At 41.1% G+C, this 25,508-nt stretch overlaps 1 protein-coding gene across 1 annotated transcript in view; it reads right to left on the bottom strand.

Moving 5' to 3' along the window:
• Nucleotides 1-25,508, bottom strand: part of LOC126419723 (protein qui-1) — a 918,484-nt gene that overhangs the window by 6,806 nt on the left and 886,170 nt on the right. The window contains exon 25 of the mRNA XM_050086903.1: nt 16,517-16,618. Coding sequence (XP_049942860.1) covers nt 16,517-16,618 — 102 coding nt within the window. The remainder of the gene's footprint in view (nt 1-16,516; nt 16,619-25,508) is intronic.

Genomic DNA, 25,508 nt, shown 5'->3' with positions numbered 1-25,508 from the left:
AATCTACTGTGGATGTATGGTAAGTGGCTCCATTCAGTGCAACCCACAACCCACTCTATAAAAGCCAGCAATTTCACAATGGAATAGATTTACGATTTTTATTAGTAACTCAATTAAAGGTGAGAGAAGTGCCGTATCTTTCTGGTTATTCATTAATTCACGCCAAGTGACTACAATACAGTTACATGGTTTTGCAATATGTTCACAACAGGCAGCAAGAGGGTGCCACATTCACTGCTGTGTCATCTGAACAAGACACAGCCACGGAAAAAGCACCACAGGTGCAAAGATACGAGCTGGTGCCAAGTGCCATAGAAACTTATCACTTGCGCAAGTTCCACCAGCACCACGGGCAGTGCTGAAGATGAAGATATTGACTTCGCCTCAGCCAATTGCCGTCCGAGTACAGTCTGCTATTGACTGGATGACAACGGGCAGTAACCTACTTGGAAGATAGAAGAGCACCTCTCACCCACTTGGTTATAGATCATCATCCAGAGCTGACTTTAGACTGGGAATGTCATTTAGTGAACTCTTAGAAGTGACCAGATCATTGTTGTAAATTGCATTTGCTATGTTCTGTGAAGTTTACCTGTGATTATTTGCACTTAGCCATTGAGGCCTTTTTTGTGTTGTATTACAAGCAGTTTGCAGACTTCATTATTCACCAACTCACAAAGATAAGTAAACCTTTTTACCTCATTTGTGTGACTTTGTTACTAGGAGTATTGCAGAAACTTTGTTCTTCTATCCTGTTATCGGACTCTGGGGCACAGCTGTGTAATAATGGCAGGGAGACATTTTCTTAGTGGTGTACTGCACCGGAAGCCAATTTACAAACTCGACCTACTATAACAGCGGCAATTCACCCTCCATAGCAGTACGATGAGGCCTTTACAAAACTGGTGACGAATTACAAAATTCATGAATCCAATAACTTTCCCATCATTTCAAGGGTCACTGACAACTACACACTTAAATATTAAGCTCTTTGCAGGCATTGTTTATAGGAACATATTTTACATAACAGTTCTCTAAGCAACTGGAAATAAGTACCAACATAATAAACAGAAAATAATTAAATTATATAAACATGAATTCAGTGAAGTTATTTTGCCTACTCATATAGGAGAACTGGACAGGAAATGCTCTGGAAGTGTAATCTGTCCAAACTGAAAACCAAGCAGCAACTGTGGTATCAGAAGTACCCTCTCCCACAAGAACACAACTGCTGTACAGGGTGGCTAAGGATCAATCTTTCCTCTAGCACCGTAGAACGGTGTGCACAGATTTACATAGAGTCTGTTGCGTGTTTCTTGTGTTATTATTAGCAGTAACCCATGCCTGTAGTCCATGTACTGTTAATGCACTGTGTTGTCAGTGATTTGTAACTCAAACTGCAGGAGGGTCAATAATGGCCTTCAGCTGTTTCTTGTTATGTACTGTGGTAGAGAGAGTGGGGAGTTGCCTGTTCCCTCTTTACTATGCACACCTATGAAGGAGGGGAATGCATGAGCACAGTCTGGTGACCTACTTGCCCTTACATATTTACCCTTACCCTTACCCTAACCTTCAACCCCCTCCCCACCTTCCCATTCCAGCCCACGACAGCCCCAGAAAACACAATTTAACCTTTAATACACTTCTACTGTAGATAGATGAGATACACTCATTTAATATTTGTCCTTAAACCATCTCATCTACCAATTAATTTTACACTATTAAAACACTCTACCCCCATGAACCATGGACCTTGCCGTTGGTGGGGAGGCTTGCGTGCCTCAGCGATACAGATGGCCGTACCGTAGGTGCAACCACAATGGAGGGGTATCTGTTGAGAGGCCAGAAAAACATGGGGTTCCTGAGGAATGGCAGCAGCCTTTTCAGTAGTTGCAGGGGCAACAGTCTGGATGATTGACTGATCTGGCCTTGCAACACTAACCTAAACGGCCTTGCTGTGCTGGTACTGTGAACGGCTGAAAGCAAGGGGAAACTACAGTCGTAATTTTTCCCGAGGGCATGCAGCTTTATTGTATGGTTAAATGATGATGGTGTCCTCTTGGGTAAAATATTCCGGAGGTAAAATAGTCCCCCATTCGGATCTCCGGGCGGGGACTACTCAAGAGGACGTCGTTATCAGGAGAAAGAAAACTGGCGTTCTATGGATCGGAGCGTGGAATGTCAGATCCCTTAATCGAGCAGGTAGGTTAGAAAATTTTAAAAGGGAAATGGATAGGTTGAAGTTAGATATAGTGGGAATTAGTGAAGTTCGGTGGCAGAAGTTTAGTCAGGTGAATACAGGATTCTAAATACAAAATCAAATAGGGGTAATGCTGGAGTAGGTTTAATAATGAATAAAAAAAATAGGAGTGCGGGTAAGCTACTACCAACAGCATAGTGAACGCATTATTGTGGCCAAGATAGACACGAAGCCCATGCCTACTACAGTAGTACAAGTTTATACGCCACCTAGCTCTGCAGATAACGCAGAGATTGATGAAATGTATGATGAAATAAAAGAAATTATTCAGGTAGTGAAGGGAGACAAAAGTGGTTGTATACATGGAAGAATCCTGGAAATACTAGAAGGTATCAGATAGATTATATAATGGTAAGACAGAGATTTAGGAACCAGGTTTTAAATTGTAAGAGAATCATAAAAGAAGGTTGTATACATGGAAGAATCCTGGAAATACTATAAAGTATCAGGTAGATTATATAATGGTAAGACAGAGATTTAGGAACTAGGTTTTAAATTGTAAGACATTTCCAGGGGCAGATGTGGACTCTCAATCTATTGGTTATGAACTGTAGATTAAAACTGAAGAAATTGCGAAAAGGTGGGAATTTAAGGAGATGGGACCTGGATAAACTGAAAGAACCAGAGGTTGTACAGAGTTTCAGGGAGAGCATAAGGGAACAATTGACAGGAATGGGGGAAAGAAATACAGTAGAAGAAGAATGGGTAGCTCTGGGGGATGAAGTAGTGAAGGCAGCAGAGGATCAAGTAGGTAAAAAGATGAGGGCTAGTAGAAATCCTTGGGTGACAGAAGAAATACTGAATTTCATTGATGAAAGGAGAAAATATAAAAATGCAGTAAATGAAGCAGGCAAAAAGGAATACAAACATCTCAAAAATGTGATCGACAGGAAGTGCAAAATGGCTAAGAAGGGATGGCTAAAGGACAAATGTAAGGATGTAGAGGCTTATTTCACTAGGGGTAAGATAGATACTGCCCACAGGAAAATTAGAGAGACCTTTGGAGAAAAGAGAGCCACTTGTATGAATATCAAGAGCTCAGATGGAAATCCAGTTCTAAGCAAAGAAGGGAAAGCAGAAAGGTGGAAGAAGTATATAGAGGATCTATACAAGGGCGATGTACTTGAGGACAATATTATGGAAATGGAAGAGGATGTAGATGTAGATGAAGATGAAGTGGGAGATACGATACTGCATGAAGAGTTTGACAGAGCACTGAAAGACCTGAGTCGAAACAAGGCCCCGGGAGTAGACAACATTCCATTAGAACTACTGACGGCCTTGGGAGAGCCAGTCCTGACAAACCTCGACCATCTGGTGAGCAAGATGTATGAGACAGGCAAAATACCCTCGGACTTCAAGAAGAATATAATAATTCCAATCCCAAAGAAAGCAGGTGTTGACAGATGTGAAAACTACCGAACTTTACAGACGAATGGAAAAACTGGTAGAAGCCGACCTCGGCGAAGTTCAGTTTGGATTCCGCAGAAATGTTGGAACACATGAGTCAATACTGACCCTACGACTTATCTTAGAAAATAGATTAAGGAAAGGCAAACTCACATTTCTAGCATTTGTAGACTTAGAGAAAGCTTTTGACAATGTTGACTGGAATACTCTCTTTCAAATTCTAAAGGTGGCAGGGGTAAAATACAGGGAGCGAAAGGCTATTTACAATTTGTACAGAAACCAGATGGCAGTTATAAGAGTCGAGGGGTATGAAAGGGAAGCAGTGGTTGGGAAGGGAGTGTAGCCTGTCCCCAATGTTATTCAATCTGTATATTGAGCAAGCAGTAAAGGAAGCAAAAGAAAAATTTGGAGTGGGTATTAAAGTCAACGGAGAAGAAATAAAAACGTTGAGGTTTGCCAATGACATTGTAATTCTGTCAGAGACAGCAAAGGACTTGGAAGAGCTGTTGAACGGAATGGACAGTGCTTGAAAGGAGGATATAAGATGAACATCAAAAGCAAAATGAGGATAATGGAATGTAGTCGAATTAAGTCGGGTGATGCTGAGGTAATTAGATTAGGAAATGAGACACTTAAAGTAGTAAAGGAGCTTTGCTATTTGGGGAGCAAAATAACTGATGATGGTTGAAGTAGATAGGATATAAAATGTAGACTGGCAATGGCAAGGAAAGTGTTTCTGAAGAAGAGAAATTTGTTATCATCGAGTATAGATTTAAGTGTCAGTAAGTTGTTTCTGAAAGTATTTGTATGGAGTGTAGCCGTGTATGGAAGTGAAACATGGACGATAAATAGTTTGGACAAGAAGAGAATAGAAGCTTTCAAAATGTGGTGCCACAGAAGAATGCTGAAGATTAGATGGGTAGATCACATAACTAATGAGAAGGTATTGAGGAGAAGAGGAGTTTGTGGCACAACTTGACTAGAAGAAGGGACCGGTTGGTAGGGCATGTTCTGAGGTATCAAGAGATCACAAATTTAGCACTGGAGGGCAGCGTGGAGGGTAAAAATCGTAGAGGGAGACCAAGAGATGAATACATTAAGCAGATTCAGAAGGATGTAGGTTGCAGTAAGTACGGGGAGATGAAGAAGCTTGCACAAGATAGAGTAGCATGGAGAGCTACATCAAACCAGTCTCAGGACTGAAGACAACAACAACAACATTAAAACACTATTCTGAATGAGCTGTTTTTCCATTCCCTGCAACAAAAAAAAACTATTAGTCCTAGACAACAAATGACTGAGACTTTTTCTTTTTTTTGTACAAAATTTAGTGTATTTCAACTTCTCACACCCCATTGGTCAGGATTATTAGTATGACCCTACCGCCATCCCCCTCCCCTTAGCCCCCACTCTACAAAAATTTGCAACTACATGAAGTTTTTTGAGTTTTGTTGTCTGGGGTAATGTCTGAGTATGTGTCCTGTCCACTGATCCTTTCTGTTCGTCAAATTGTGTTGACCATATCTCCTCATTGTTTACATGGTTTATCTATCTAATCTTTATCAGTCATCACATTTCAAAAGTTACTTTCTTTTCTTGTCTCAGCTGTTTACAGTCCATATTTCATTTTAACACAAGTATAAAGTGTAGACAAACACTTTCAGAAAAACTTTCCAACACTTAAATTTATATTTGATATTACCAAATCACTTCATTTTAAACAGTTTTCTTGTTATTGACAGACAGCATTTAATATCCTGCCCAAACAGCAAAAGTTCATCTACTGGTTTTAGTGTCTTACTTTCCAATGTACACTGGTCAGCCAAAACATAATGACCACTGCCCACCGACATTGGATGCCACATGGTGGCATTGTGGGCACATGATGTGGTAACAAAAGTGTGTAAGTGAAGCATACATGGACAGGGGATCACCCTAGTAAAGATATTGGCCGCAAATGGGGAAATCCATTAAGAAAAAAGACTTTGACAAAGGGAGGGTATTATTATGCTTAGCCTGTGAACGAGTATCTCAAAAGCAGCGAAGCTGGTCAAACATTCACATACTACTGTCATGAGCACCTACAGAAAGTGGTAGAAGAACAGTGAAACTACCACTAGGTGCTTAATGGTTGGATGTCCATGACTTTACACAGAACATTTGGTTCGGACGCTTGTTTGCTCTGTAAAGTAGGATAGATGATGATCTGTGGCATCTATGCCAAAAGAACATAATGTGGTGTGTGCATAAGCATGTTGGAGCACACCATTCTTACAGTGTTGAACATGGAGCTCCACAGCACACTACCCCTACGTTTTCACACATTGACCCGACAACATCATCAGTTACGATTGCAGTGGGCATAGGAACATCATTACGATTGCAGCAGACACAAGACCATCAGGATTCAACTGTCAGTCAATAGAAATGTGCCAGCTCTTTGAGTGAACCACATTTTTGCTACACCAGACCATATTGATGGGCATCTCCACAAAAGCCGTCACCGAGATGAACGGCGGCTTGATACGTGCAGCATTCCACAGACGCAAGCTAGTGGGAGCAGCATTATTCTGTGGAAGACGTTCTCTTGTGCTTGCATGAGACCTGTGGTAGTAATCAAAGACACTCTTGACAACTGTGAATCACATTGCTTGATGTCTTCCCTGATGGCCATGTAATTTTTCAGCAGTATAATTGTCCATGTCTCAGAGCCAGAACTGTACGACAGTGGTTTGAAGAGTATTACGGTGAACTCATGTTGATGTCTCAATGACCAAATTCACCTGATATTTGAAGGGCTTATTTCAATAATGGTACAAATCAATTTTTGTTCATATTGAGATACAGAGTCCTAAAGTTAAATGAGCGCTGAAAAATCTGCAGCTGTGATACCTGAAATATTCAAGCATATTGCTTCTTGCTAGAGATGAACCTTTCTTTCTGTTTGCTTGGATCATTAATTTCAGAAGCATTATAGGCAGAAAAGTGGAGGTAATGGACTTGTACCACTATTGAAATAAGTCCTTCATTTATCCCATGGAACCCATCTGGCTTGCTACTGGGAGCTACTGGTGTGTGCATAAGCATGTTGGAGCACACCATTCTTACAGTGTTGAACATGGAGCTCCACAGCACACTACCCCTACGTTTTCACACATTGACCCGACAACATCATCAGTTACGATTGCAGTGGGCATAGGAACATCATTACGATTGCAGCAGACACAAGACCATCAGGATTCAACTGTCAGTCAATAGAAATGTGCCAGCTCTTTGAGTGAACCACATTTTTGCTACACCAGACCATATTGATGGGCATCTCCACAAAAGCCGTCACCGAGATGAACGGCGGCTTGATACGTGCAGCATTCCACAGACGCAAGCTAGTGGGAGCAGCATTATTCTGTGGAAGACGTTCTCTTGTGCTTGCATGAGACCTGTGGTAGTAATCAAAGACACTCTTGACAACTGTGAATCACATTGCTTGATGTCTTCCCTGATGGCCATGTAATTTTTCAGCAGTATAATTGTCCATGTCTCAGAGCCAGAACTGTACGACAGTGGTTTGAAGAGTATTACGGTGAACTCATGTTGATGTCTCAATGACCAAATTCACCTGATATTTGAAGGGCTTATTTCAATAATGGTACAAATCAATTTTTGTTCATATTGAGATACAGAGTCCTAAAGTTAAATGAGCGCTGAAAAATCTGCAGCTGTGATACCTGAAATATTCAAGCATATTGCTTCTTGCTAGAGATGAACCTTTCTTTCTGTTTGCTTGGATCATTAATTTCAGAAGCATTATAGGCAGAAAAGTGGAGGTAATGGACTTGTACCACTATTGAAATAAGTCCTTCATTTATCCCATGGAACCCATCTGGCTTGCTACTGGGAGCCATCAAAGTCTACACAAATTAGCGGCCCGTTACTTAAGTGAATTACATTACCTGTGCATAGATATCTAATGCCACATACCTCCACAAACCTACCAACAAACTGAAAGATACATCATATGCAGAATCAGTGATGTATTTTGTCCCAAAGAAGGACAAACAAGCTGTTAAGCAGGTGGTCATAATGTTTTGGTTCATCACTGTAATATCCTCTGCACATGTGATTTTATTCCCTCTCCATGACACTATGAACTAAAGCATGCCAATTTCTTCTGTCCTGAATTTTCTCCTGTAGACTTTACAGGTTTGAATCCATGATTTCTGTGATGCCATCCATCCACCTCATCCTTTGCTGCTGTCTTCTCCCTGTGCCTTTGATCTTCCATAGCATCAATGTCTTTTCCAGTGAATCATGTCTACTCATAATGCTCCTAATACACATCAGGTTTTGTTTCAGTATAAGATCTTCCACAGAGGAATCAGTTTTATTTGCTATAATACTAATGTATTCATTATCTCTGTGTTCCATGGAACTTTAAGGAGTTTCCTCCAGCACCACAATTCGAAGGTGTCTACTCTATGCCATTCATTCTCTCTTGTGGCCCGGTCTCACATCTTTGCATCACAACTGGAAAGACCATAGCCCTTACTGTATCGATCCCAGTTGTTAAAGTTATGTCTCTACTTCTCAAACACTGTAAGGTTGGAGTTGTCTTTCTACCCAGTAACAAGTATCTCTCAATTTCGTGACCACAATCACCAGCAGCAAAAACCTGGCAGCCGAGACAATTGAACATAGAAATCACATTCATTGTTTCTCCTCCTGTATGCCATGAAGAGGCAGATGTAGTTGCCATAATTTTAATTTTCTTGACATACAGCACTAGACCTCAGCACTTTCTTCTTTCACTTTTAGTAATAGAATCTTTAACTCCTCTTCACTTTTTACCATCATTATGGAATCATCTCCATATCTAAGGTTACTTATATTCATCCTAGTTATATTAATTCTGGTTTCTTCTTCAGGTAACCAGGCATTCCTCATAATGTGCTCTGCATATATACTGAATAAATAATGACAGTATGCAGCCTTGCTGCACTCCTTTCTGAATCTTGACCCATTTAGTTACTCCACATAGGGTTCTCACCATGGCTTCTCGGTCAGATGTAGATTTTTTGTGAGGTCAATGAGGTGATCTGATACTCACATGTTTTTGAGTACTTTCCATGATTTATTATGGTCAACACAGCCAAAGGCTTTAGCATAATGAATAAAGCAGAAATATATATCTTTCCAGAATCCCTTGCCTTTTCCATAATCCATTGGATGTTGGTAATTAATTTAATCTCTAGTCCCTCTTCCTTTATTAAATCCAACTAGTTCTTCTCATAACTCTCAGTCTGCGTACTGAAGAAGTCTATTTTGTAAGTTTTTAAGTATGATTTTGTTGGATGTGAAATAAGTGTCATTGTTTAGAGATTTGAACAGTCCATTATCCCTCTTTTATTTTTATTGATATTAATCTTATAAACTCTTTTCAAAATACTATTCATTCCACCTAATTGGTCTTTTCATCCCTGACAGAATTACAATGTCGCTGGAAATCCTCAAAAAAATTGATTTCTTCTCTGTGAACTTTAAATTCCTTTCCAATTTTTCTTCTGGGTTTCCTTCACAACTGCCTCAGTGTACAAACTGATTACATTGGGGATGGGATGCAACCCTATCTCACTGCATTCCCAGTTAATGCTTATCTTTCATGTTCCTTGGCTCTTATAACTACAATCTGCTTTCTGTACAGGTTGTAAATAGCCTTTCCTCTCCCTGTATTCCATCTCTGCCACCTTCAGAATTTCAAAGAGGTTGCTCTCTTAACATCCAAAACCTTTCTCTAAATCTACAAATGCTATACATACATGTTTGGCTTTCTTCAACATATCTTCAAAGATAAGTCTTAAGGTCAGTACTGCCTTATGTGTTTCAGTATCTCCCCAGAATTCAAACTGTTCCTCCCTGAGGTCAGCTTCTAACAGTTTTTCCATGTTCTGTACATAAATTGTGTCAATAACGACTCCAGGGGCCTGTTTCAACTTATGGCTTTCAGAGATCAGTTAATTCTTTTCACAGTATTATATCTCCCATCTCATCCTCATCTACTTCCCCTGTGCTTTTTATATCATCATCTTCAAGTTCTTTTCCCTTGCATAGCCACTAGTAATGTATGTTTATATAGCTCTGGATTTCTTCTCATGCCATATACATTTTTGCCTGCTTTGTTTGCTATGTTTTTACATTTTCTCTTTTTTTCAGTTAAATGCTGCCTCTGAAACTTTTAACGACCTCTGATTCCTTCAGTTTATCCAGGTCCCATCTACTTAATTTGAAAACTTTGTGGAGTTTATTTAGTTTTAATCTGCAGTTTATAACTAGTGAATTATGGCCAGACCTCATGTCTGTCCTTGCAAATGTTTCTAGTTTAATATCTGGTTTTGAAATTTCTTTCTTACCTTGTCTGAAACCTTTTGGTGTCTCCAGCTCTCGTCCATATTAGTAACTTACAAGGTTCTTAGACCAAGTGTTAGTATTGATCAAATAATTTTCTGTGCAGTGTTCCACCAGATTATTTCCCTTTCATTCCTTTCCCCTCAATCCACATTCTCCTATTATTTTTCCTTCATTTCCTTTTTCTACTATCAAATTCCAGTCATCTATCCCAATTTTCATCCCCCTTGACAATTAGAATAGTTTTTATCTTTTGAGGCATTATTTTAATCACTCACACTCTACCAGATACTAGGACTTCTTCCTGTTTCATTCAAATATGGAGTGTGAGGAAAATGGTTGCTTAAATGCCTCTGAGCACCTATAATTAGACGAAACTTGTCTTCATGGTCCAGACATATCCCTAGATTCCTCACTCAAAGCTGGTTCCTGAAACTTTATAAGCAAGCTTTCATCGGGTAGTTTGTGCAGCATTAGCTGCCATACAGTTGGCCACACTTTCAAATATGTAGACCGTCAGTTACGTCACAGCATTTCCTTCGGCCACCACTGCAGCTTGAGGGTACTGCCATAGCGCTTATGCTGCTGCCACTGATTTGTGAGCACCCCCTCTCCGGAGCTCCAGCAGTAGCTCTATTTAAGCTCAGACATCGACGTACAGTGTCCATTTTGTGTGTTCATCATTTAATAACATTTACAGATTTTCATAGCGGTCAGGTTTCATCATCTATGGGATAGTCACAGTATTGAAGACTGACTGATCTATGGGATAGTCACTGTATTGAAGACTGACTGATAAACCTTTGATGCATATATGTTTCAACATTCAGATCTATTGTTAGCAACTGATGCTGCAACTGCAGCAAACAAAGTTATTTATTACTTTCACTATTAGATATTAGACATGAAATAAATTATTACCTGAATTCTCTATTCACAAGCCACATCTGTTCCTTTCTCCTGTATCCATTAAAGAAGCATAGAGAATGCAAAGGAAGTTACAACATTTTGCCTCTAGCTGTAAGTGTGAGTGCCTGTTCAGTTTTTCCAACATGTCCATGATGTTCTCCCATGACCACACATGCTGCCCTCCTTTATATATGTCCAGTATCCCTTGACAGTCCTGTTTGGTACACATAGACACACTTGAGCAATATTCTAGAGCGGACCATACAAGTTCTTTGTAAGCAGTCTTCTTTGTAGACTGACAGCATTTTTGTAATAGCGTGCCAATGAACGGGTGTCTGTCACTTACTTTATGACTGAGCCTATGTGATCGTTCCATTTCATATCCCTCCAGTTTGTTACACCCAGATATTTACATGAGTTGACTGATTCCAATAGTGACTTATTGACACTGTAGTCACAGGATACTAATTTTTTAATTTTGAGAGGTGCACAATTTTACATTTCTGAAATTTGTAGCTAGTTGTCAGTCTTTGTACCACTTTGAAATTGTTTGTAGCTATTGGCCAATGAAAAATTCTCAAGGGCAAATGCTTCCACTACAGGAAACAATAAAGGAAAGTTGGTTCTTGACATGTCAGTATTGTTAAATCTGAGATTGAGGCTGACAGTGAGTCATTTTAAGAAGAGTGAGATTTCTGTAAAAGACTAGTTTTTGAGGATAGGTTAATGGCACTTTTCGGGATCCAGAGAGCATGTTTGGATCTACTGTATTTTATTACCAGACATTAAGGAATTTTCTGAGTTAAGCGGTAAGTTCTTGGTGCAAAGATGGGATGATGACTGTGGAGAGGAGGGGCAGGAAATGGGGGACAAAGGAAAGGGAGGGGGGGGGGATGAGAGGTAGATGAGTTCTCTGGTGGATAGTGGCACTCCCAGGCAGACTAAGTCAGTCTTCTTCGATCATGTTAAGAAGGTTGTGGAGGACAAGGTTCCCAGTCTCGTACATGCATTTTATGGAATTATTATAAACAATAACATAATCTCCTCCTTGAATTGTGTGGCTCTTACCATGATGAATATACATTTCACCACCTGTTGCTGAGAGCTACCGTCTCCCCCTCTTATGCTGAAATATGTTCCTCCTCTTGTCACATATCTGCCTACCCGGACAACTGCTCATACACTAACGCCACAGTGTTGCCACAGCACAGTCACCTTTTGCTTATGTGTCATCATTTACCTGCTTTTGAGTCCTGGCCTTTCCCAGTAATTTTTGATTTTTTTTTCACCTTAGAATTTCCATGATCCTAATTCATGATACCTTCACCCACTTGTAATCTGTATTCTATTCAAGAACAGAGAAATGAGGAAAACCAGTATGTTTAATTTCTAAAAAAGTTGTAAGAATATTTCGTAATGATAGTGACTGAATATCACACCACAACTGTTTCAATGGCAGTGGCAATTCTATACTGACATATCAATGTATCTAGCATTTAATAGTACATGTGGCTGCTAGAAAAAATACAGTATCAGATCAAATGTGGTACAGATATGAATGAGTAAAAGTATAAAAGCATTTTAACCACAGACATCACATTCTTCTGGGGAGTTTGAGAGGGACATCATAGTTTGGTGCAAAGGTCTTCTACAAAATTTGGGATACAAATAATGTAAGCTTTTGAAGAAAATGAAAAGAACTCTGATAAACAGGGAAAGAGAGGAGAAGGTGGAAAAGCATTTCAGTGATTTGTGTGCAGCCATTTATATGCCAAATGAGCGGATGAACTTGATTCTACTTCGTTGCAATAACAGACAACAGTTGCAGCACATAATGATGAATTCTACTACCTCTCAAAAATTTTACTTTCTTGAATACAGAGATTTCCATAACTTTGATAACCATTTGTGTGTTGAGGACTTTTTAACTCCATAAATGGATAACTGCCATCCCTCTCTATCTTATGGGTGTTTAATATAGAATGATGGATCAAATGGTGTAAAAAGTTGATGAAGACTGACACCCAGAATCGTAGACATATTAAAATCATCATCATCTTGGACAGTTTCCAGCCACTGGCTGGGTCTGTCGGGAACACAAGCCTCTCCATCGTGTTCTGTCTTTCCACCATTCCCCCTCTTCCACCTTCGTCCAGTTCTCTCCTCTTCTCGTCACACATTCCTTCACTCCCTTCACCCATCTATCTCTTGCTCTTCCCCTGGGCCTCTTCCCCTCCAGTTGCAGATCAAACATCCTCTTTGGAATTCTTCCCTCATCCATTCTCTTCATGTGTCCATACCACTGTAGTCTTGATTTTTCTATCCTGTCCTGTACTGGTTCCTCCTTTAGTCTTTCCCTCACATACACATTTCGCAATCTGTTTCATCTTGTTACACTCAACCTGCTCCTCTGGAACTTCATTTCACTAGCTTGTATTCTACTTTTGTCGCTTTTGTGCATTACCCATGTCTCACTTCCGTATGCCAATATGGGGACAAAGTAGGTTCGGTATATAATTCCCTTGGATTTCTGTGGCACCTCCTTGCTCCAAATAAGCCCCCTAACGCATTTGAAGAACTGCCCTGCTTTTCTGCACCTTTCATTTATTTCCATTGCGTTTCCCCCCTTACTTTCAATCATGCTTCCCAGGTACTTGAAGTTCTCTACCACTTGTAGTTTTTCCCCTCCACAAGTTATATCCACATTTGGCCTATTCTTCTTCCTTGTTGTGACAATTATTTCACTTTTCTTTGCAGAGAAATGCATTCCATATTGTGCTGCCGTTGCCTCCCATACATCTAACTGCTCTTGCACCTCCTTCTCGCAATTTCCCCATAACATCAGGTCATCGGCAAAAAGCACTGCTTTCATTTTATGATCTCCAATTGCATCTGATACTTGCTGTAGGATTTCATCCATAACAATAATAAACAATAAAGGCGAAAGTGCACTTCCCTGTCGCAGCCCATTTTCCAGCTTGAACCATGCAGTACGTTCCCTCCCCACTTTCACACAACTCTCACTTCCCTCATACATTTTTCTGACTTTTCGTGTTATCTCTTCATCTATCCCTTTTGCGTTCAGCACATCCCAGAGCTTGTCCCTATAGATACTGTCATACGCCTTCTCAATATCTAAAAAGGCCATGATTAAGTCCTTCCCGTACTCATAGTGCCTTTCCTGCAGTTGCCTTACCGCAAATATGAGGTCCATTGTTGATCTTCCCGGTCTGAAACCATACTGCTCCTCTTGCAGTCTACTTTCAATACTGCTTCTTATTCTCTTCTCCAGGATCTTTTCATAGATTTTTCCACAGTGGCATAGCAGGGTGATTCCTCTGTAGTTCTCACATCTCCTTTTATCCCCTTTCTTGAAGATCGGGACTATAATTCCTTTCTTCCAATCCTCAGGAATTCTGTTCTCCTTCCACACCACCCTCAGCACTCTGTATAGCCACTGGGTTCCTACTTCTCCTGCTGCTCGTATCATATCCACTGTTACTTTGTCCCAACCTGGTGCCTTGCCCCCTTTCATCCTCTTTATGGCTTCTTCCACTTCATTCCAAGTTAGATCATCAATTTCCCCACTATTATAATCGTCTGCTGCCTTAGGTTCTCCATCGCTGTTAGTTACCCACTTGACGGCATTCAACAGATCTTCAAAGTACTCCTTCCAAATCTTTTTGAGCTCATGCATTTCCTCCACAACTCTTCCATTATTATCCATGATCCTCAGGCACTCGCTTCTGTCATTCCTCTTATTTCTTACCATGGTGTAAAGTACTTTTTTGTTCCCTTCACTGTCCTCTTCTAACATTCTTGTCCATTTTTCCATCCACTTCTTCTTCTCCGCCCTTACTATGGTCTGTGCCGCTTTCTTGCTTCCCTTATATTTTACCCTAGCTTCCTCTGTTCGGGTCTGGAACCATTCTCTGAAGGCTTTGTTCTTTCGAAGTACTGCCTCTTTACATATGTTGTTCCACCATGGGGTTTCCTTACTTCTCCTCTTTGTGCTAGTTCTTCCACACACAGTCTCAGCTGCCTCAACTAGAGCCCTCTTAAAATCTCCCCATTCTTCTTCCACTGTTCTCTGATCTTCCTTTGGCAGCTTCTTCCTGATCAGTGTCTGGTACTGGGTCCTCCATTCATCCTCTTTCAGCATCCATGTCTTCAACCTTTTCTCCTGTATGTCTGTTGCCCTCCTATCTTTTTTCTCTCTCAGGGTGGCTACCAACAGCCGATGGTCACTGTCTAAGGCCTCAGATGGAATGACCTTAACATCTGTGAGGCTGCTCATCATCTGCCTATCCACTAGTACATAGTCTACTACTGAAGTTTGGGACCAGTCTCCACTGTACCAAGTTATTTTGTGGCTACTTCTCTTCTTGTACCAGGAATTTGCGATCGCCAGCCCATTCCTCTTGCAGAATTCCAGCAACAATTTTCCTTCTCTATTTCGGTTCCCCCAGCCCTCTGGTCCCATTTTCCCCTCGAATCCTTTCCTGTCTGTGCCAACATGTGCATTGAGGTCCCCTATTATAATCTGATTACCTCCATTTAGCTGCTTTTGCATGTCATCTTCAAATTCCTCCTTCTCCTGTTTTGTACACCCCACCTGTGGGGCATATGCTTGGATGATTTCAATGCTTTTTCCTTTCACTCGTACTCTGGCTTTTATCATTCGATCATTGATACCTTCCACCTCCTCCTGCAGACCCTCTCTGACCACTATTACCACTCCATTTCTTCCCCTCTCATTCCCTATCCAGTACAGTTTACATCCTTTACTTAGTGGTTTTTCACCAACTCCTCTCCACCTAGTCTCAGCAAGTCCCAAGATGTCCAATTTCCTCCTTTCCATCATTTCTACAATTTCTTCTAACTTCCCAGTTAGAGTCCTTACGTTTAAGGTGCGCAGTCATAAACCATCTCGTAATCCTTTTCCATTGCTTGGTCGGTTTCCTGTAAATCCGTTCCGTGATCCGAGGCATGTTCCCTTTTTGAAAGCAGTTGATTTATCCACTACTGGCTTGCTAGGCCTATCGCAGCATATTAAAATAAAGTATTGAAATTAATATGAGTTGCACTGCAGATCAAAGTTAAGATACAGGATCACTATGGATAACTGGCTGGCAATTTGTGTCAGTATATAGCATAAAACTCTTGTATATTGTAAAAATCACCCTCATATTTTAAATACCATTACTTGAATGATAGTAGTGTGTTACTGTTGTGGATAGTGTGGGGTAAGTATATCCTGTACTTTCAAATGTAATGCTCTTGTGATGACATATGCAAAGCTTTTAGTTTTGTACTAGTCACAAGGCATGTTGAAAAGATAAAGAGATATATTTGTGAGTACGACTTGAATGCTATGTATAAATTTTTAGGAATACACAAAGAAAGGCTGAAGAGATTAAACAGAGAGCATTCCTTAGTGTCTGGAGATAGTTTTCAGAGAAAACCTCAATGTGAGGGACTGCAATTCTGCTTTTCTGTCAGTTTCGTTGATTCAAATAATTACTCAGATTCTCTCACCTGATTGTGACGTCTTCTTGGTGGGGACCTTTTATTCCACAATGCTTCCAACTGATCAAAATGCTGAGATTGGGCAAGCGCTGCCTGCTCAGGTCCCACACACTAAAAAAAGTACAAAGAAGACTTCCTGTACAATTCTTAATGTTATGTGTACTGTTAGTCACAAGTAATCATCTTACATTTTTACTATATGTACACATCAATGTTTTCAGATGTTGCTTATGCACTTTCAACTCAAAAACATAGAATAACTAAGTACAATGCATTCTCAACTTAAAAACAGAGAATAACCAATAAGCATTCAGTTTGAACATGGGTAGAAAAGAATATGCAGCAGGGTAGTGATCTTTTTTAAGTCTATTGAAATTCAGTAAAAATAGAATAGTTCATATGGAGACTTGATTATACAGTTTTATTAAAATATACTCAGCTCATTACTTATCACATATACTATAAACAATGTAAAATTTTCCTTTCCTAATTTCATGGTAGCAATGATATTGTAATTTCAATATAATAGAAGGAAACATTCACGTGGGAAAAATTATATATAAAAAAACAAAGATGAGGTGACTTACCGAACGAAAGCGCTGGCAGGTCGATAGACACACAAACAAACACAAACATACACACAAAATTCAAGCTTTCGCAACAAACTGTTGCCTCATCAGGAAAGAGGGAAGGAGAGGGGAAGACGAAAGGAAGTGGGTTTTAAGGGAGAGGGTAAGGAGTCATTCCAATCCCGGGAGCGGAAAGACTTACCTTAGGGGGAAGAAAGGACAGGTATACACTCGCACACACACACATATCCATCCACACATACAGACACAAGCAGACATATTTAAAGACAAAGAGTTTGGGCCGAGATGTCAGTCGAGGCAGAAGTGTAGAGGCAAAGAAGTTGTTGAAAGACAGGTGAGGTATGAGTGGCGGCAACTTGAAATTAACGGAGATTGAGGCCTGGCGGATGACGAGAAGAGAGGATATACTGAAGGGCAAGTTTCCATCTCCGGAGTTCGGATAAGTTGGTGTTGGTGGGAAGTATCCAGATAACCCGGACGGTGTAACACTGTGCCAAGATGTGCTGGCTGTGCACCAAGGCATGTTTAGCCACAGGGTGATCTTCATTACCAACAAACACTGTCTGCCTGTGTCCATTCATGCGAATGGACAGTTTGTTGCTGGTCATTCCCACATAGAATGCATCACAGTGTAGGCAGGTCAGTTGGTAAATCACGTGGGTGCTTTCACACGTGGCTCTGCCTTTGATCGTGTACACCTTCCGGGTTACAGGACTGGAGTAGGTGGTGGTGGGAGGGTGCATGGGACAGGTTTTGCATCGGGGGCGGTTACAAGGATAGGAGCCAGAGGGTAGGGAAGGTGGTTTGGGGATTTCATATGGATGAACTAACAGGTTACGAAGGTTAGGTGGACGGCGGAAAGACACTCTTGGCGGAGTGGGGAGGATTTCGTGAAGGATGGATCTCATTTCAGGGCAGGATTTGAGGAAGTCGTATCCCTGCTGGAGAGCCACATTCAGAGTCTGGTGCAGTCCCGGAAAGTATCCTGTCACAAGTGGGGCACTTTTGTGGTTCTTCTGTGGGGGATTCTGGGTTTGAGGGGATGAGGAAGTGGCTCTGGTTATTTGCTTCTGTACCAGGTCGAGAGGGTAGTTGCGGGATGCGAAAGCTGTTGTCAGGTTGTTGGTGTAATGATTCAGGGATTCTGGACTGGAGCAGATTCGTTTGCCACGAAGACCTAGGCTGTAGGGAAGGGACCGTTTGATGTGGAATGGGTGGCAGCTGTCATAATGGAGGTACTGTTGCTTGTTGGTGGGTTTGATGTGGACAGACGTGTGAAGTTGGCCATTGGACAGGTGGAGGTCAACGTCAAGGAAAGTGGCATGGGATTTGGAGTAGGACCAGGTGAATCTGATGGAACCAAAGGAGTTGAGGTTGGAGAGGAAATTCTGGAGTTCTTCTTCACTGTGAGTCCAGATCATGAAGATGTCATCAATAAATCTGTACCAAACTTTGGGTTGGCAGACTTGGGTAACCAAGAAGGCTTCCTCTAAGCGACCCATGAATAGGTTGGCGTACGAGGGGGCCATCCTGGTACCCATGGCTGTTCCCTTTAATTGTTGGTATGTCTGGCCTTCAAAAGTGAAGAAGTTGTGGGTCAGGATGAAGCTGGCTAAGGTAATGAGGAAAGAGGTTTTAGGTAGGGTGGCAGGTGATCCATCGCAGCGAGGCCCTGGACGTGCGGAATATTTGTGTATAAGGACGTGGCATCAATGGTTACAAGGATGGTTTCCGCGGGTAACAGATTGGGTAAGGATTTCAGGCGTTCAAGGAAGTGGTTGGTGTCTTTGATGAAGGATGGGAGACTGCATGTAATGGGTTGAAGGTGTTGATCTACGTAGGCAGAGATACGTTCTGTGGGGGCTTGGTAACCAGCTACAATGGGGCGGCCGGGATGATTGGGTTTGTGGATTTTAGGAAGAAGGTAGAAGGTAGGGGTGCGGGGTGTCGGTGGGGTCAGGAGGTTGATGGAGTCAGGTGAAAGGTTTTGCAGGGTGCCTAAGGTTCTGAGGATTCCTTGAAGCTCCGCCTGGACATCGGGAATGGGGTTACCTTGGGAAACTTTGTATGTGGTGTTGTCTGAAAGCTGACGCAGTCCCTCAGCCACATACTCCCGATGATCAAGTACCACGGTCGTGGAACCCTTGTCCACCGGAAGAATGATGATGGATCGGTCAGCCTTCAGATCACGGATAGCCTGGGCTTCAGCAGTGGTGATGTTGGGTGTAGGATTAAGGTTTTTTAAGAAGGATTGAGATGCAAGGCTGGAAGTCAGAAATTCCTGGAAGGTTTGGAGAGGGTGATTTTGAGGAAGAGGAGGTGGGTCCCGCTGTGACAGAGGACGGAACTGTTCCAGGCAGGGTTCAATTTGGATAGTGTCTTGGGGAGTCGGATCATTAGGAGTAGGATTAGGATCATTTTTCTTCGTGGCAAAGTGATACTTCCAGCAGAGAGTATGAGTGTAGGACAGTAAATCTTTGACGAGGGCTGTTTGGTTGAATCTGGGAGTGGGGCTGAAGGTGAGGCCCTTCCCTACAGCCTAGGTCTTCATGGCAAACGAATCTGCTCCAGTCCGGAATCCCTGAATCATTACACCAACAACCTGACAACAGCTTTCGCATCCCGCAACTACCCTCCCGACCTGGTACAGAAGCAAATAACCAGAGCCACTTCCTCATCCCCTCAAACCCAGAATCCCCCACAGAAGAACCCCAAAAGTGCCCCACTTGTGACAGGATACTTTCCGGGACTGGACCAGACTCTGAATGTGGCTCTCCAGCAGGGATACGACTTCCTCAAATCCTGCCCTGAAATGAGATCCATCCTTCATGAAATCCTCCCCACTCCGCCAAGAGTGTCTTTCCGCCGTCCACCTAACCTTCGTAACCTGTTAGTTCATCCCTATGAAATCCCCAAACCACCTTCCCTACCCTCTGGCTCCTATCCTTGTAACCGCCCCCGATGCAAAACCTGTCCCATGCACCCTCCCACCTCCACCTACTCCAGTCCTGTAACCTGGAAGGTGTACATGATCAAAGGCAGAGCCACGTGTGAAAGCACCCACGTGATTTACCAACTGACCTGCCTACACTGTGATGCATTCTATGTGGGAATGACCAGCAACAAACTGTCCATTCGCATGAATGGACACAGGCAGACAGTGTTTGTGGGTAATGAGGATCACCCTGTGGCTAAACATGCCTTGGTGCACAGCCAGCACATCTTGGCACAGTGTTACACTGTCTGGGTTATCTGGATACTTCCCACCAACACCAACCTATCCGAACTCCGGAGATGGGAACTCGCCCTTCAGTATATCCTCTCTTCTCGTCATCCGCCAGGCCTCAATCTCCGCTAATTTCAAGTTGCCGCCACTCATACCTAACCTGTCTTTCAACAACTTCTTTGCCTCTACACTTCTGCCTCGACTGACATCTCGGCCCAAACTCTTTGTCTTTAAATATGTCTGCTTGTGTCTGTATGTGTGGATGGATATGTGCGTGTGTGCGAGTGTATACCTGTCCTTTTTTCCCCCTAAGGTAAGTCTTTCCACTCCTGGGATTGGAATGACTCCTTACCCTCTCCCTTAAAACCCACTTCCTTTCGTCTTCCCCTCTCCTTCCCTCTTTCCTGATGAGGCAACAGTTTGTTGCGAAAGCTTGAATTTTGTGTGTATGTTTGTGTTTGTTTGTGTGTCTATCGACCTGCCAGCGCTTTCGTTCGGTAAGTCACCTCATCTTTGTTTTTTTATATATGATATTGTAATTTAATATAAATAATTAACAATTATACAAAATGTGATGGCTTCTGTAATACGAGTACATTAAAAGGCACAATTGAGACAGATGCCAAGTTCACACGTAAAATGAAAAAGTGCAACCCATATTCAGGTTTGTCTCTGCCATATTAAATTGACAGAGTATACATTCTGCATAAGACTTCCGACTGATGAGACGTGAACCATTTTCGTCACCTTTGATCAATATTTTGAAATGTTGCCCAATACCTCCCATTATATTCTTGAATTCACTCTACAATCAACAAGTCATTGAGGATGCCATTTTTGGCTCCACCAATAAGTACTTAATAAAGATACAAAACAATTAGAAACTATCATATAACCAATATGTTACTAATGTGACAATACAAACACAAAACTGTGCTGATTTTGATTAATCTGAAATCAAACCGTTCATGTGTGAACTGATCATTCTAATAACTTGTAAATCTATGAAAAATTTTAAGAGTTTGCATATTCCCCTGGAGTCATCATGAAATCCTTCAGGCTGTTCCCTGTTTATTTCTCCTATTAGCAAACCATTTTAAAATGCTGAGTTCATAACAAATTGTGCTTACCCTTAACATAATGCAATACTGAATACAGTTCTGATTGTGTCATATCCTGTGACTGGGCTCTATGTTTCATTATGGTTAATTCCTTCAAGATGACTGTAGTCCCGAACAACTAGTGGAGCTCTGTGATGATCATTTATCAAGTTGGCATCTCGTCTGGGGGAAATAGTTTTTCCTAATTCTATTGAAGTTTGTGTTAAACTAACTTCCAATGGTGAAATTTCTTTTGCAGTCTGCTGGCCTGATTGCTTCAGATTATTTTATTGGCTAATCTATTTATGGTACCACATACTTAAATAAATTCCAGGTTTTCAAATTTTGAAATGAAAGCTCTTCTATTCATAACCCTGTCTGTCTCACATATTACTTCCACTAAAGAAATTGCTGGTTGGCATTTACCATGTTCATTTTTTTAACACATCCCTACTTAGGGCATCAACCACAAAACAGTTTTTACTTGATAATGGCTTACTTCACTACTGTAGGAACGCTGTTAGGGTTTTCTCAGCAATTCTGATTCACTCACAATGTGTTTGTTCTGAATAATTTATCGCAAAGATTTTGTTCATCAGAATTTTAAGCAACTGTTTGATGTTCTCATGAAACTGTTTTGGAACATATACAATACATTTGGTCCTAAAAATAAGTGACTGTTCAGACGAGCACTCTTCCAGGTTGGCAACTGATACAGAGTATCAATGCTGCTCGCCATATGTTGACAGAGAAATAATAATGTTGTCCTATTTCATCTCTTTCCACTCTATGATTTTGTATGGTGCATTATAATGTTCTGGGAAAATGCTACAAAAGTGGAAAATGTTTTTAAAATAAAAACACCGAGCTGTGGGGCTGATATGTAGTGTTACAAATTGGGACATCCTTTAGGCACCTATTCAGCATCCTTCGAATACTGACACAACTCAGTAAATTTATTCGCTGATGACATCTGTAATCAACAACCAAATGCTTTTCCTTGATGTAGTACGAAGAGGAGTTATCTAGTCCGGTATAAGATTTTTAAAATAAGCTCCCACTGAATGTGAAAAAAGGATTTGACAATTGTCATGTATTCAAGAGGAAATTGAAACAATTACTCATAAACCATGTTGTATATAATTTAAATGTATTGCTAGAGCTACAAGTTTTGTATACACTGAAGTGCAAAAGAAAGTGGTATAGGCCTGTGTATTCAAATACAGGCAGAATACAGCGCTGCGGGTGGCAACACCTGTATAAGACAAGTGTCTGGCGCAGTTATTGGATCAGTTACTGATCCTGCAATGGCAGGTTATCAAGGATTAAGTGAGTCTGAACATGGTGCTAAAGACAATGCATGAGCGATGTGACACAGCATCTCCGAGGTAGTGATTTTGGGATTTTCCTGTAAGACCATTTCACAAGTGTACTGTGAATATCAGAAATACAGTAAAACATCAAATCTCTGACATCACTGTGGCTGGAAAAAGATCCTGCAAGAACAGGGCCAATGGTGACTGATGAGAATCATTCAATGTGACAGAAGTGCAACCTTCTATAAATTGCTGCAGATATCAATGCTGGGCTATCAACAAGTGTCTGCATGTGAACCATTCAATGAAACATCAATGATATGGGGTTTAGGAGCTGAAGGCCACTCGTGTACCCTTGATGAACGCATGACAAAAGCTGTACGCCTTGCCCGGGCCCATCAACACTGACGTTGGTCTGTTGATGGCTGGAAACATGTTCGCTAATCGGACGAGTCTTCAAATTGTATCGAGAGGATGGACGTGTACGGGTATGGAGACAACCTCATGAACCCATGGACCCTGCATGACAGCAGGGGACGGTTCAGGGTGGTAAAGGCTCTGTAATGGTGTGGGGTATGAGCAATTCGAATGATATGGGACCCCTGATATGTCTAGATATGACTGTGACAGGTGACACATTTGTAATCACCTGTATCCATTCATGTCCATTGTGCATTTCGTCGGACTTGGGCAATTCCAGCAGGACAATGCGACACCCCACATTTACAGAATTGCTACAGAGTGGCTCCAGGAACATTCTACTGAGTAAAAACACTTCCGCTGCCCACCAAACTCCCCAGACCTGAACATACTTGAGCATATCTTGGATGCCTTGCAACGTGCTGTTCAGAAGAACCTCCACCCCCTTGTACTCTTATGGATTTATGGACAAACCTGCAGGATTTGTGGTGTCAATTCCCTCCCAGCGCTACTTCAGTCATTAGTAGAATCCATGCCACATTGTGTTGTGGCAGTTCTGTGTGCTCAAAGGGGCCCTACACAATATTAGTAAGGTGTATCATTTTCTTTGGCTCTTCAGTATATATTATAAATCTGGGATGCCCGCCATTAATCTTATGACGACCTGCTCCTCACCATTTGTCCTTGTAAATTTGTTTTTTAATCATCTTTCATTCCCTCCTGGAAAAGAGAGAAAGCAGGCTCTTGCAGAACTAAATCTTAGTTCTTTTGGGACTTCATTGTTGTAAATATATTTGTTAAATAAAGTGAGTATTTGCATAACAAATGATATGAACTGATTATGTATATGGTCTCAGGTTCTATACAAAGCTAAAACAAGACTGGAAAGTGCCATGATGTTCCTTTCCCCTGACACAAGAACTACAAAATTTATTGAATTTGATGTTAATTATATTCTCCTTCAGGAATTGACAGATGTTGACCCATTTAATTGACTAATGTGAGATTAGCCTTAATGAGGTAAGATTTCCAAGGTTGGTTCATTTGAATTAACATTCTGAAAAACTGTCCAAGCCTTACACTTGTTGTCTTACTGATACAACTTTTGATCACAATGATGTAACTGATGAGCGCATGCCACCAACGTCTTTAGTACTCATCCTAAAATCTGATTAGGTGCATGCATGTGGATAAAATGACTAAAAGATTAAAAAACTTGTACTAGGGAGAAAAATCCTAAATAGAGAGAGAGAGAGAGAGAGAGAGAGAGAATATGTCACCAAATTGTATGCATATAAATTGATTAACATGTTTGTCAAATGCTAATGTAACTGACAACAAATTCCTTCTAGCATTGGACAGGAATAACAGGCTTACCAAGTAACATGCACTGTCACAAAACATTTATTAAAGCTTTGACATTAGTTCCCTCTCTTCCATCAGTGTTCATTAAGGTATGATCACTTCAGTCAGTACTGGAAAGGAGTAAAATACTGAAAACTATTCACCTCAGTAATGAATTGTGCTTGTAAACCCCCCCTCCCCCCCCCCCCCCCCCCCCTGTGATTTGAAAATTATTACTGAGTTAGAATTAAAAAAATCAATGGTAAATTCTGGGTTGCTGGATACATTGTCATATCTGTGTGTGTTGTTTTTAAACCTTTTCCTTTAATTTGTATTTGGATAGTTTATCTTCATAAGTCATTTCTTACCGCAGCTGTAGGACTTAAACAAACAACTTCAGGTTTTTCTGGGTTGTCAGATTTTTACTCTGTTTTCCATTATGTTCATTATCCTCTGTTTACCATCATGTTTATTGTGATCACCTATAACTTCTAGAAACTACTAATACACAGAGCTTTCCATCAGACGTTAGGAAAGTCATGAGGCTCACATTAACAATAAAATTCTGGCACAGTTCTTAAGACAGTATCCTGAGCTCCAAAACCAGTGACTCTGTTGGAAGCATGTTCTGTGTACCATGTTTACAGAAGTCTGGGCCATTCAAATAACCAGTGGAGGCAAGTATCATGATTGCAGAACTTGTTGCAATACTAGAAGCACAACATTTCTGATTGCTGATTGCAGCATCTTTGTATTTCCTACTCACTGACTCTTTACCTGCTTGAACAGTACTTAAAAATTTTAGCACAGATGTTACTAGAAACCCAATTGTATGCAAGATTATCGAAGTGTTGGAATTGATGAATGGAGAAAGTCATTCCATAAATTTTGGTTGGGCGATATCACAATGTGGGTTCACTGGCAATGAGGCTGTGAACTACTCAGCCAAAGAAACTGCTGTGACAGGGCATACCATCTGCACTGCAACCCCATGTAAGAATTACC

This window comes from Schistocerca serialis, chromosome 9, assembly GCF_023864345.2.
Source record: "Schistocerca serialis cubense isolate TAMUIC-IGC-003099 chromosome 9, iqSchSeri2.2, whole genome shotgun sequence".
In the NCBI taxonomy this organism is placed as follows: domain Eukaryota; kingdom Metazoa; phylum Arthropoda; class Insecta; order Orthoptera; family Acrididae; genus Schistocerca; species Schistocerca serialis.
The sequence above is the reverse complement of the archived record's forward strand: the minus strand, read 5'-3'. Positions and strand labels throughout refer to the sequence as shown.